Source organism: Salvelinus alpinus, chromosome 10 (genome assembly GCF_045679555.1).
Source record: "Salvelinus alpinus chromosome 10, SLU_Salpinus.1, whole genome shotgun sequence".
NCBI lineage: Eukaryota > Metazoa > Chordata > Actinopteri > Salmoniformes > Salmonidae > Salvelinus > Salvelinus alpinus.
In genome coordinates, this window is record NC_092095.1 from 66,389,830 (window position 1) to 66,403,388 (window position 13,559).

The 13,559-nt window shown below is 50.7% G+C and overlaps 1 protein-coding gene across 1 annotated transcript; it reads right to left on the reverse strand.

Moving 5' to 3' along the window:
- Positions 1–164: 164 nt before the first annotated feature.
- LOC139532668 (frizzled-5-like) lies at positions 165–3,588 on the reverse strand. Its single transcript, XM_071330575.1, has 2 exons — positions 3,285–3,588; positions 165–3,105 (listed from the first exon to the last, which is right to left on the reverse strand). Exon 2 carries the CDS (start codon positions 3,078–3,080, stop codon positions 1,299–1,301), a length of 1,782 nt encoding a protein of 593 aa, XP_071186676.1. The 5' UTR covers positions 3,081–3,105; positions 3,285–3,588; the 3' UTR covers positions 165–1,298.
- Between the last annotated feature and the right edge of the window lie 9,971 nt (positions 3,589–13,559).

Sequence of the window (13,559 nt, forward strand, 5' to 3'; positions counted from 1 at the left end):
GCAGCTATTCTATTGGTTTCATGTGCCAGGTTAAGCTTAATCAAGCCCTGTATTTGAAATTATTTCAAATAAATTGGCTGGTTTTCATAGATCTGACAGGACTAGACTGGAGAAGTGTATGCTCCATAAGCGGTCTGATGGTTTTTAGAATAAGACCAAGTTCCAACATTCACACAAGCTTTTATTCTCTACCTGGGTTACAGGCTACGTAGTTTAACATGCCAGAATTAGACACGGCAACTTTTTTGAAGGAGAACCGCATGTACACTGATCATTCAGTTGATTTATTAGGTATTTAAGACTTTTTAAAGGCCATTCGATAAATGGGGTGATAATACAACCCTTGAAGTAGTGGAGAAAATGAAATCCCAGTGTAGTTTTACTAAGAGGTAGATTATGGTTCACACATTTGCAGAGAAACAAGATTGTGCTGCTGTAATTACTAGAACCCACCACATGGAGGCAGAAGAGGCTACAACAGTGGTTTCTGAAGTGGGAAGTTGCACCTTTTTAAAAGGCACTCGTCTCCTTTTCAGCTGATTTAAAGGCATGTCTCAATAGGTGGTCCAGGTAAGTAATATGGCACAAGTGGGGGGGATCTGTATTGCTCCTCAAGCAAGGGTGAGAACGATGACATTATGGATTCCAATCAGACCAACTCCTTGAATGCCTTAAAGTTAAAACACTTCATTTTCACAGGAAGAGTAAAACAAAAGACATTGAGTGGTGACACTTCTCTCAATTCATCCGATACAGATTAAGACAATGTTTTTTTAAATGGACTTCATATTAAAATCTGCACATAAGCATAAATGGGTAGTGAAATGTCTTCATCCTAACAAGGCGTTACTGTGTCCATAAACATTTCAAGAGTGATATGTCCTTTTAGGATGGCCACTTCTAAATAAAATGACAAATAACAATTCTCCAACTTCATTACGTATAGAAAAATACCATGCCACTTAGTTATCTCCAGGTTAATGACATAACTGCTGATTGGATTAGCAAAACATGTCATTTAAAAATCCTAGATACATTGAAGTGTACTTTCGCCCCCTTCCAGATAATTTAACTTCAGGGGAAATCTCCTGCAATGAGTCTAAAATGAGAACAAGGAAATATAATACAAAATACTCTTTTCTATACTTCCACAGTTTGTTTAAACGTCCTTATGTGAAGACAATAGTTTACATCATTTACAATCCGTTCAATAAGTTAAATGAACATCCATCTAGTTTCTTCCGACAGCCACTATGTGGAGCCCCGTGAGTCTGACAGCGGCCATCCAGCCAGTCTGGTCACACAGATGGGTGCGACAGGGACTTGTGGTCAGACTGCGAGGGGAGCAGCCCGGTGCGTGTCGTGAGGGATGTGCTGGCCTCGCTGTACACTGACGCGCTGGACGCTTTGTGGCCCCAGCAGGGACATGAACAGCAGCACCTCCCCAGGAACCTCCTCCACGACTCCAGAGTCTTCCCAGACCACACCCACACCCCTGAGGTGATCCCCACCACCAGGCTCATAAAGTACTTCAGCATGAAGATGGCGTGGTCCGGCCCTAGGCCGAGCCTCTCTCTCTCAGCCTGGCAGGAGCAGGAAAGGCCCCTGTCCCACTGGGGCCTGAGGTGCTGTTCGTACACCAGACAGGCCACCACCACCGCGGCAGGGACCGTGTAGAGGACGGTAAAGAGGCCCAGCCTTAACATCAGCTTCTCCAGCTTGTCCGTCTTGGTCCCCCCCTGCTTGATGACGCTGCGGATGCGGAACAACGATACAAATCCCGCTAGGAGGAAGAGGGAGCCTGTGAAGAGGTAGACCACTAGGGGCGCAAGCACAAAGCCCCGCAGGCTCTCCACACTCTGGTTGCCCACGTAGCATATCCCTGCCACAGGGTCTCCGTCTGCAGCGCTCAGGGCCAGCACGGCGATGGTCTTGACGCTGGGCACCAGCCAGGCGGCCAGGTGGAAGTACTGCGAGTACCCGGCGATGGCCTCGTTGCCCCACTTCATGCCCGCCGCCAGGAACCAGGTGAGCGAGAGTACCACCCACCAGATTGCGCCGGCCATGCCAAAGAAGTAGACCAGCAGGAACACCAAGGTGCACAGGCCGGCAGGGCCCGAAGCATCATACAGCACGTGCCCGCCGTCCTCGGAGCACGCCACACGCTCGTGGCCTGCCGCCAGCCGCACCATGTATCCCAGGGAGATGAAGAGGTAGCAGGCAGCCAGGTAGACGATAGGCAGCTCGGGGTAGGAGAAGCGGTCGCGGTCAATCAGGAACGTGACCACAGTAGTTAAGGTCGAGACGAAGCAGAGGACCGACCACAGGCCGATCCAGAGGGAGGTGAAGGCGTGTTCATCCGGGGTGAAGTAGGGCTGACGGCAGGGCTGGGCGCAGTTCTCCACGGGGCCTGTGTGGACGCCGCGGCCGTACAGTGAGCGGGCCTCAGTCTTGACGGACACCAGGGGGTGGCGACAGCGGCAGCCGCGTTGTTCACAGTCCTGGTGGTGGTGACTGTGGTGGGGTTTGGGCAGGAGAGGCGGCCTGCGGCGGGCTGGGTTGCGGTGGGGGGCCTTGGGGGTAGGCTTCGGGGGGAAGGCCGGGCCTGGGGACAGAGTTGTGACATCACTGCTGTTCCGGTCCATACAGAGGCGGTCAGCATCACCCAGCTCTGGCAGCCCCTCGCAGCTCATCCTCTCGGGCCATTCAAAACCATACTGGCTCATCAGTGGGGAGCAGCCACGCTTGGCCCGGTCGCACACAGAGCGGCATGGGGGCAGAGGCTTGCGATAGTCCGGGATGCAGATAGGGGTGTACATGCTGCAGAGGAAGAAGAGCAAGTCCGGGGAACAGTGGATGCGCACCAGCGGCCAGAACTGGTGCACCTCCAGCCCCACCTCGTCCTGAGTGTCGTGGTTAAACTGGTTGGGAGTGTAGGTGAGGTTGTAGCCGATGCCCTTGCACATGGGGACCGTGATGGGTTCACACACGATGGCCTTGGAGGCAGCGCGCACCGGTTGTGCGCGCATCAGCAGGAGCAGACACAGAACGCTGATGTAAAGAGGACAGTTGTGCGTCATGGTCGCTATGGAAGCTCCTCCAACGCTGTGGATTTCCACAAAAAGAAAATGGAGGTTATTGGATAGGAAATGCGCTCTGAACGTTTGAAACATTGTATTACAGTTTCTATGTTCTATCAACATCCAATGCACTTTGAGTGTGCGCCTTATTCACTCACACGTAAAGGCTAAGAAATACAGTGATGAAACAAGTTGATAACTCACCAAGTCGATCACACGGGAAAATGTAAGCTACCTCATCAATATCCAATGCCAATCAATGATAGAAGCGCCATCTGATAATCTTGCCACCACTGAAATTCACTCCCAGTGTACCTTTAGGAAACGCGCCTCCGGTGCAATCAAATAAAGTCCATTTCGACTCGATAATATAGACGGAATTTTCAGGCAGCAACGCCTAATCCTTGCGCCAAACTCTTTCTTTCAACAATATTTAGTGACACAGCCTCTATTTTCTGAAAAAAAATCTGTACTCCACGACTGTCTTCCCTCGTGCGTCTTCTTGCTCCGGCTCCTAACCATACTGACTAACAACACCTTGGCCGCTTACTCCGGACAGCTACGCCCACAGGGCTGCGTCCTCTCCAATAGGAATCTGCTTACACCCTGAACGACTCAATCAGTACATTCTCTAACCATAACCTACTTATCACATAAAGTAATATCATTCCGTATTTTTATAGGCCTACAATCTATGTAACATCACCAGTAAAGTTAGACAATGTTTAAAGTAGTGTTGTGACCAACTCAATCCATTAATTCCTTTTACCATAACCTTATCAGACAACTGAATACATTCTATATGACCTCACACCTACAATGTTTTATCAAAAATAATGTTTGATTACTAGTTAATGTGAATTTTAATTTAGATAAACATCTTCCTAGTATTGAGTTGCAAACCCCCCCTTTTGCCCTCAGAACAGCCTCAACTATTCAGGGAATGGACTCTACAAGGTGTCGAAAGAGTTCCACATGGATGCTGGCCCATGCTGACTCCAATGCTTCTCACAGTGGGCTGGAAGTTCTTTGGCACACATAGGAAATTGTTGAGCGTGAAAAATCCAGCAGCGTTGCAGTTCTTGACACAAGCCTGGCACCTACTACCATACCCTGTTCAAAGGAACTTAAATGTTTTGTATACTCAGTGTATGTGGACTGCAGTGTGCCAGTTCAACTCGGCACCTAATCAGACATATATCTTTGTCCTAAACTACAGACAGAATATCAAACAGGTAGGTCTACTCGAACACTTGTCCTGTGTGGGCTATACTCCTATAATTAATCTGTGTGTTTGTCCTGTGTGGGATATACTCCTATAATTAACCTGTGTGTTTGTCCTGTGTGGGATATACTCCTATAATTAACTTGTGTGTTTGTCCTGTGTGGGATATACTCCTATAATTAATCTGTGTGTTTGTCCTGTGTGGGATAAACTCCTATAATTCTATAATTAATCTGTGTGTTTGTCCTGTGTGGGATATACTCCTATAATTAATCTGTGTGTTTGTCCTGTGTGGGATATACTCCTATAATTAACCTGTGTGTTTGTCCTGTGTGGGATATACTCCTATAATTAACCTGTGTGTTTGTCCTGTGTGGGATATACTCCTATAATTAACCTGTGTGTTTGTCCTGTGTGGGATATACTCCTATAATTCATCTGTGTGTTTGTCCTGTGTGGGATATACTCCTATAATTAACCTGTGTGTTTGTCCTGTGTGGGATATACTCCTATAATTAATCTGTGTGTTTGTCCTGTGTGGGATATACTCCTATAATTAATCTGTATGCTTGTCCTGTGTGGGATATACTCCTATAATTAATATGTGTGTTTGTCCTGTGTGGGATAAACTGCTATAATTCTATAATTAGCCTGTGTGTTTGTCCTGTGTGGGATATACTCCTATAATTAATATGTGTGTTTGTCCTGTGTGGGATAAACTCCTATAATTCTATAATTAATCTATGTGTTTATCTTGTGTGGGATATACTCCTATAATTCTACAATTAGCCTGTGTGTTTGTCCTGTGTGGGATATACTCCTATAATTAATATGTGTGTTTGTCCTGTGTGGGATAAACTCCTATAATTCTATAATGAATCTGTGTGTTTGTCCTGTGTGGGATATACTCCTATAATGAACCTGTGTGTTTGTCCTGTGTGGGATATACTCCTATAATTAACCTGTGTGTTTGTCCTGTGTGGGATATACTCCTATAATTAACCTGTGTGTTTGTCCTGTGTGGGATATACTCCTATAATTAACCTGTGTGTTTGTCCTGTGTGGGATATACTCCTATAATTAACCTGTGTGTTTGTCCTGTGTGGGATATACTCCTATAATTAACCTGTGTGTTTGTCCTGTGTGGGATATACTCCTATAATTCATCTGTGTGTTTGTCCTGTGTGGGATATACTCCTATAATGAACCTGTGTGTTTGTCCTGTGTGAGATATACTCCTATAATGAACCTGTGTGTTTGTGGGAGGAATGGTTGGTGCCACTATAGATGCTTGGACCTGTCCTGGCATGGTTCTCCCTTTCATAGATTTGCCCTCATTGCATAGTTACCTAGATTGCCAAACTAAATATACTGGTGTTCTGAGGTTATTCTGATCAGAACTGAAGATAAAGTCCTATACAAATAAAATGACAAATCAATTCCAAATGAAAAACTGTTGGTTACATGTCCTATCTCAGGTTGAGTCACACTGTGTTGAGTTGACAGCTATTGTTGGGAGCAGAAGACTGCTGTCTGGAGCCCAGTGAGAGATGGATAGCATCTACTCTGTTACGTGCATGTGAATGTAGCTGTGTGTACATGCTTGCTTGTACGTGCGTTTGTATGCACCAGAGGAGGCTGGTGGGAGGAACTAAAGGAGGACGAGCTAATTGTAATGGCTGGAAAGGAGTGAATGGAACTGAGTTAAACACATTAAACATCTGGAAACCCCACGTTTGACTCCGTTCCTTCAATTCCAATCCAGCCGTTACAATGAGCCCGTCCTCCTATAGCTCCTCCCACCAGCCTCCTCTGGTATACACGCATGTGTGTCTATCTGTGAAAGGATGACCCTATGGGCCGCGCTGGTTCGTCGCTGTCTCTCTGTGTCTCCTGCTGCCCTCATTGTCCAAGGCTCTTTTGTTTTCTGTTTCTGATGGCATCTCTCAGGCCTCTTGTCGTTAGGAGACTAGATGAGCGCCTGATTGCTCTGCGGGCCACTGGATAATCACAAAGAGGGCTTTGCAGCTCGCTACAGTTGAGCCATTGTGGACACGGCCCCTGGACTAATTGGCATTGACAATTAAGCATGTTGGAATACAAGGTCCGTTTTCTCAGCAGAGGAAGGAGGGAAAATGGGCTGAGTCAGACAGTTCAGTACATGCAGTACAGTATACACACAAGCAGACACAAAACACACACACACACAGAGAGGCAAAACACACACACACACAAAACACACACACAGGCAAAACACACAAACAGGCAAAACACACACACACACAGGTAAAACACAAACACACACACACACACATAGAGTCAAAACATATACACACATGCAAAACACACACACACAGAGGCATTGTGTAAAACTGAAAAAGGCCAATGTACTGTTCACTGAGGGGAAACTCAGAGCACACCCATATCATACAGGACAGTATGCACACGCACGCGCACGCACACACAAACATTTTCATAGTTGAAAAATCTATGTACTGTTCAGTGAGGTGAAATCCCACAACAGGCCACAGTGAAGACTGAGTGCTGTGAGCAGTAGTAAAACCAGTATTTATCTCAACCTGCAGTAAGGTAGGCCTGTATGATCAAAGTGTGGTCGCTGTCTGACATCATGACGTGACAGCTCTAGATGATTGATGGACAGTCTCAGTGTTCACAGGGAACGGAACTACAGTAAACATGAGTATGGATTCAGTTGAAACATTCACACACAGCCATCCATTGTATTCAAGTCTGCTTGGAACATGGTGATATCATTTAGCAAAGAGGTTCAAAGGTGGAACTTGAGATCTAACAAGCGAGCAACAATGCCCTCATGCCATTCTGACTGATTTATGGGTACTGTACAGTACCCTCTGCCCATGGTGGTGACCCAAATGTTTCCCTATATAGTGCACTAGTTTTGACCAGGGCCCCATAGGGCCCCATAGGGCTCTGGTCAAAAGTAGTTCACTGTGTAGGGTGCTATTTGGGATGCAGGCAAGTCTACTCTGCAGCCAATGCCAGCGTTGGTGTGATTAGTGGACTATTTATTTATGTCTCGAGGGTGTGTCTGACGCAAGTACTGTATGCTATTACTCATTGAACAAATCCACATCCTGGACATCAGCTGATAGAATACAATAGAATAGGACTTTATTAGTCTTCTACTTCTTGTCTCCAGGACACAGCTGCAGGAGACGGTACCTCAGAAAGCTCTAGGACACAGCGGCAGGAGACGGTACCTCAGAAAGCTCCAGGACACAGCGGCAGGAGACGGTACCTCAGAAAGCTCCAGGACACAGCTGCAGGAGACGGTACCTCGGAAAGCTCCAGGACACAGCTGCAGGAGACGGTACCTCAGAAAGCTCTAGGACACAGCGGCAGGAGACGGTACCTCAGAAAGCTCCAGGACACAGCTGCAGGAGACGGTACCTCAGAAAGCTCTAGGACACAGCGGCAGGAGACGGTACCTCAGAAAGCTCTAAGACACAGCGGCAGGAGACGGTACCTCAGAAAGCCCCAGGACACAGCGGCAGGAGACGGTACCTCAGAAAGCCCCAGGACACAGCGGCAGGAGACGGTACCTCAGAAAGCTCCAGGACACAGCGGCAGGAGACGGTACCTCAGAAAGCTCCAGGACACAGCGGCAGGAGACGGTACCTCAGAAAGCTCTAGGACACAGAGGCAGGAGACGGTACCTCAGAAAGCTCCAGGACACAGCGGCAGGAGACGGTACCTCAGAAAGCTCTAGGACACAGCGGCAGGAGACGGTACCTCAGAAAGCTCTAAGACACAGCGGCAGGAGACGGTACCTCAGAAAGCCCCAGGACACAGCGGCAGGAGACGGTACCTCAGAAAGCCCCAGGACACAGCGGCAGGAGACGGTACCTCAGAAAGCTCTAGGACACAGCGGCAGGAGACGGTACCTCAGAAAGCTCTAGGACACAGCGGCAGGAGACGGTACCTCAGAAAGCCCCAGGACACAGCGGCAGGAGACGGTACCTCAGAAAGCTCCAGGACACAGCGGCAGGAGACGGTACCTCAGAAAGCTCTAAGACACAGCGGCAGGAGACGGTACCTCAGAAAGCTCTAGGACACAGAGGCAGGAGACGGTACCTCAGAAAGCTCTAGGACACAGCGGCAGGAGACGGTACCTCAGAAAGCTCCAGGACACAGCGGCAGGAGACGGTACCTCAGAAAGCTCTAGAGCACAGCGGCAGGAGACGGTACCTCAGAAAGCTCTAGAGCACAGCGGCAGGAGACGGTACCTCAGAAAGCTCTAGGACACAGCTGCAGGAGACGGTACCTCAGAAAGCTCCAGGACACAGCGGCAGGAGACGGTACCTCAGAAAGCTCTAGGACACAGCGGCAGGAGACGGTACCTCAGAAAGCTCCAGGACACAGCGGCAGGAGACGGTACCTCAGAAAGCTCTAAGACACAGTGGCAGGAGACGGTACCTCAGAAAGCTCCAGGACACAGCGGCAGGAGACGGTACCTCAGAAAGCTCCAGGACACAGCGGCAGGAGACGGTACCTCAGAAAGCTCCAGGACACAGCTGCAGGAGACGGTACCTCAGAAAGCTCTAGGACACAGCGGCAGGAGACGGTACCTCAGAAAGCTCCAGGACACAGCGGCAGGAGACGGTACCTCAGAAAGCTCTAGGACACAGAGGCAGGAGACGGTACCTCAGAAAGCTCCAGGACACAGCGGCAGGAGACGGTACCTCAGAAAGCTCTAGGACACAGCGGCAGGAGACGGTACCTCAGAAAGCTCTAAGACACAGCGGCAGGAGACGGTACCTCAGAAAGCCCCAGGACACAGCGGCAGGAGACGGTACCTCAGAAAGCCCCAGGACACAGCGGTAGGAGACGGTACCTCAGAAAGCTCTAGGACACAGCGGCAGGAGACGGTACCTCAGAAAGCTCTAGGACACAGCGGCAGGAGACGGTACCTCAGAAAGCCCCAGGACACAGCGGCAGGAGACGGTACCTCAGAAAGCTCCAGGACACAGCGGCAGGAGACGGTACCTCAGAAAGCTCTAAGACACAGCGGCAGGAGACGGTACCTCAGAAAGCTCTAGGACACAGTGGCAGGAGACGGTACCTCAGAAAGCTCTAGGACACAGCGGCAGGAGACGGTACCTCAGAAAGCTCCAGGACACAGCGGCAGGAGACGGTACCTCAGAAAGCTCTAGAGCACAGCGGCAGGAGACGGTACCTCAGAAAGCTCTAGAGCACAGCGGCAGGAGACGGTACCTCAGAAAGCTCTAGGACACAGCTGCAGGAGACGGTACCTCAGAAAGCTCCAGGACACAGCGGCAGGAGACGGTACCTCAGAAAGCTCTAGGACACAGCGGCAGGAGACGGTACCTCAGAAAGCTCCAGGACACAGCGGCAGGAGACGGTACCTCAGAAAGCTCTAAGACACAGCGGCAGGAGACGGTACCTCAGAAAGCTCCAGGACACAGCGGCAGGAGACGGTACCTCAGAAAGCTCCAGGACACAGCGGCAGGAGACGGTACCTCAGAAAGCTCCAGGACACAGCGGCAGGAGACGGTACCTCAGAAAGCCCCAGGACACAGCGGCAGGAGACGGTACCTCAGAAAGCTCTAGGATACAGCGGCAGGAGACGGTACCTCAGAAAGCAGCAACCTTATGGTTGACATTTTACATACAACTTGTTATTTCCCGTTTCGGAACTCTCTGAAAAGGTCCTAGCAGTCCCTTCCCATGGAGCATACTGTGTAAGATGCAGCTCTCTCTCTCTCTCCCTCGCTATCTGTCTCTTTCACACATACACACGCACGGACGCCCCCCCCAGTAGTAGTACAGTCTTTCTAAACCAGAGGCCCTGGGGACTGAGCCCTCAGTAGACCAGTCTTTCTAAACCAGAGGCCCTGGGGACTGAGCCCTCAGTAGACCAGTCTTTCTAAACCAGAGGCCCTGGGGACTGAGCCTCCAGTAGGACAGTCTTTCTAAACCAGAGGCCCTGGGGACTGAGCCTCCAGTAGGACAGTCTTTCTAAACCAGAGGCCCTGGGGACTGAGCCTCCAGTAGGACAGTCTTTCTAAACCAGAGGCCCTGGGGACTGAGCCTCCAGTAGGACAGTCTTTCTAAACCAGAGGTCCTGGGGACTGAGCCTCCAGTAGGACAGTCTTTCTAAACCAGAGGCCCTGGGGACTGAGCCTCCAGTAGGACAGTCTTTCTAAACCAGAGGCCCTGGGGACTGAGCCTCCAGTAGACCAGTCTTTCTAAACCAGAGGCCCTGGGGACTGAGCCTCCAGTAGGACAGTCTTTCTAAACCAGAGGCCCTGGGGACTGAGCCTCCAGTAGGACAGTCTTTCTAAACCAGAGGCCCTGGGGACTGAGCCTCCAGTAGGACAGTCTTTCTAAACCAGAGGCCCTGGGGACTGAGCCTCCAGTAGGACAGTCTTTCTAAACCAGAGGCCCTGGGGACTGAGCCTCCAGTAGGACAGTCTTTCTAAACCAGAGGCCCTGGGGACTGAGCCTCCAGTAGGACAGTCTTTCTAAACCAGAGGCCCTGGGGACTGAGCCTCCAGTAGGACAGTCTTTCTAAACCAGAGGCCCTGGGGACTGAGCCTCCAGTAGGACAGTCTTTCTAAACCAGAGGCCCTGGGGACTGAGCCTCCAGTAGGACAGTCTTTCTAAACCAGAGGCCCTGGGGACTGAGCCTCCAGTAGGACAGTCTTTCTAAACCAGAGGCCCTGGGGACTGAGCCTCCAGTAGGACAGTCTTTCTAAACCAGAGGCCCTGGGGACTGAGCCCTCAGTAGGACAGTCTTTCTAAACCAGAGGCCCTGGGGACTGAGCCCTCAGTAGGACAGTCTTTCTAAACCAGAGGCCCTGGGGACTGAGCCCTCAGTAGGACAGTCTTTCTAAACCAGAGGCCCTGGGGACTGAGCCTCCAGTAGGACAGTCTTTCTAAACCAGAGGCCCTGGGGACTGAGCCCTCAGTAGACCAGTCTTTCTGTGGGAAGAGCAGCAGTGTGTACACGCCTCACTGACTGCCACAATGCCAGGGTCACTGAAATACTGAAATAAAAGTACCTAATGAAGTTTCTCGAAGATGACGCTTTGATGCAACTGTGCTCTAACTGAAGAAAAGGAGGAACCGTTTGGCAGGGAGAGGGAGGGAAAAAGAGGGGGGGAAACTTCCCGGAGTAACGAGAGAAGAGAGGACAAGCTTTGATGTTGGAACGACGCTGTCGTGTAAACCTTTGATTTAAACATCCCCTGTATACCATAACAACTCGCTCACTCCCATCCTCCCCTCCTCCTTCCACACCTTACCTTCAGTACCACTTCCCCCATCCTCCCCTCTCCTCCTTCCATACCTTACCTTCAGTACCACTTCCCCCATCCTCCCCTCTCCTCCTTCCATACCTTACCTTCAGTACCACTTCCTCCACCCCCCCCCCCCCCCTCCTCCTTCCATACCTTACCTTCAGTACCACTTCCCCCCCCCTCCTCCTTCCATACCTTACCTTCAGTACCACTTCCTCCACCCCCCCTCCTCCTTCCGTACCTTACCTTCAGTACCACTTCCTCCATCCTCCCTCCTCCTCCTTCCATACCTTACCTTCAGTACCACTTCCTCCATCCTCCCCTCCTCCTTCCATACCTTACCTTCAGTACCACTTCCTCCATCCTCCTCCCTCCTCCTTCCATACCTTACCTTCAGTACCACTTCCTCCCTCCTCCTCCCTCCTCCTTCCATACCTTACCTTCAGTACCACTTCCTCCATCCTCCCCTCCTCTTTCCATACCTTACCTTCAGTACCACTTCCTCCACCCCCCCTCCTCCTTCCATACCTTATCTTCAGTACCACTTCCTCCATCCTCCCTCCTCCTCCTTCCATACCTTACCTTCAGTACCACTTCCTCCATCCTCCTCCCTCCTCCTTCCATACCTTACCTTCAGTACCACTTCCTCCATCCTCCCTCCTCCTCCTTCCATACCTTAACTTCAGTACCACTTCCTCCATCCTCCCTCCTCCTTCTTCCATACCTTACCTTCAGTACCACTTCCTCCATCCTCCTCCCTCCTCCTTCCATACCTTACCTTCAGTACCACTTCCTCCATCCTCCCCCCCTCCTCCTTCCATACCTTACCTCCAGTACCACTTCCTCCCCCCTCCTCCTTCCATACCTTACCTTCAGTACCACTTCCTCCATCCTCCCTCCTCCTTCTTCCATACCTTACCTTCAGTACCACTTCCTCCATCCTCCTCCCTCCTCCTTCCATACCTTACCTTCAGTACCACTTCTTCCATCCTCCCCCCCTCCTCCTTCCATACCTTACCTTCAGTACCACTTCCTCCCCCCTCCTCCTTCCATACCTTACCTTCAGTACCACTTCCTCCTTCCATACCTTACCTTCAGTACCACTTCCTCCACCCCCCCTCCTCCTCCTTCCATACCTTACCTTCAGTACCACTTCCTCCATCCTCCCCCTCCTCCTTCCATACCTTACCTTCAGTACCACTTCCTCCTTCCATACCTTACCTTCAGTACCACTTCCTCCATCCTCCCCCCTCCTCCTTCCATACCTTACCTTCAGTACCACTTCCTCCTTCCACACCTTACCTTCAGTACCACTTCCCCCATCCTCCCCCCTCCTCCTTCCACACTTTACCTTCAGTACCACTTCCTCCACCCCCCCTCCTCTGTCCATACCTTACCTTAAGTACCACTTCCTCCATCCTCCCCCCTCCTCCTTCCATACCTTACCTTCAGTACCACTTCCTCCCCCCTCCTCCTTCCATACCTTACCTTCAGTACCACTTCCTCCATCCTCCCTCTCCTCCTTCCATACCTTACCTTCAGTACCACTTCCTCCACCCCCCCTCCTCCTCCTTCCATACCTTACCTTCAGTACCACTTCCTTCATCCTCCCCCTCCTCCTTCCATACCTTACCTTCAGTACCACTTCCTCCATCCTCCCTCTCCTCCTTCCATACCTTACCTTCAGTACCACTTCCTCCACCCCCCCCCCTCCTCCTTCCATACCTTACCTTCAGTACCACTTCCTCCATCCCCCCTCCCCTCTCCTCCTTCCATACCTTACCTTCAGTACCACTTCCTCCATCCTCCCTCTCCTCCTTCCATACCTTACCTTCAGTACCACTTCATCCACCCCCCCTCCTCCTTCCATACCTTACCTTCAGTACCACTTCCTCCATCCTCCCTCTCCTCCTTCCATACCTTACCTTCAGTACCACTTCCTCCATCCTC

Bases quoted from the DNA above. Each gene is read 5' to 3' on its own strand.
- LOC139532668 (XM_071330575.1), bottom strand. From the start codon at position 3,080: ATGACGCACAACTGTCCTCTTTACATCAGCGTTCTGTGTCTGCTCCTG.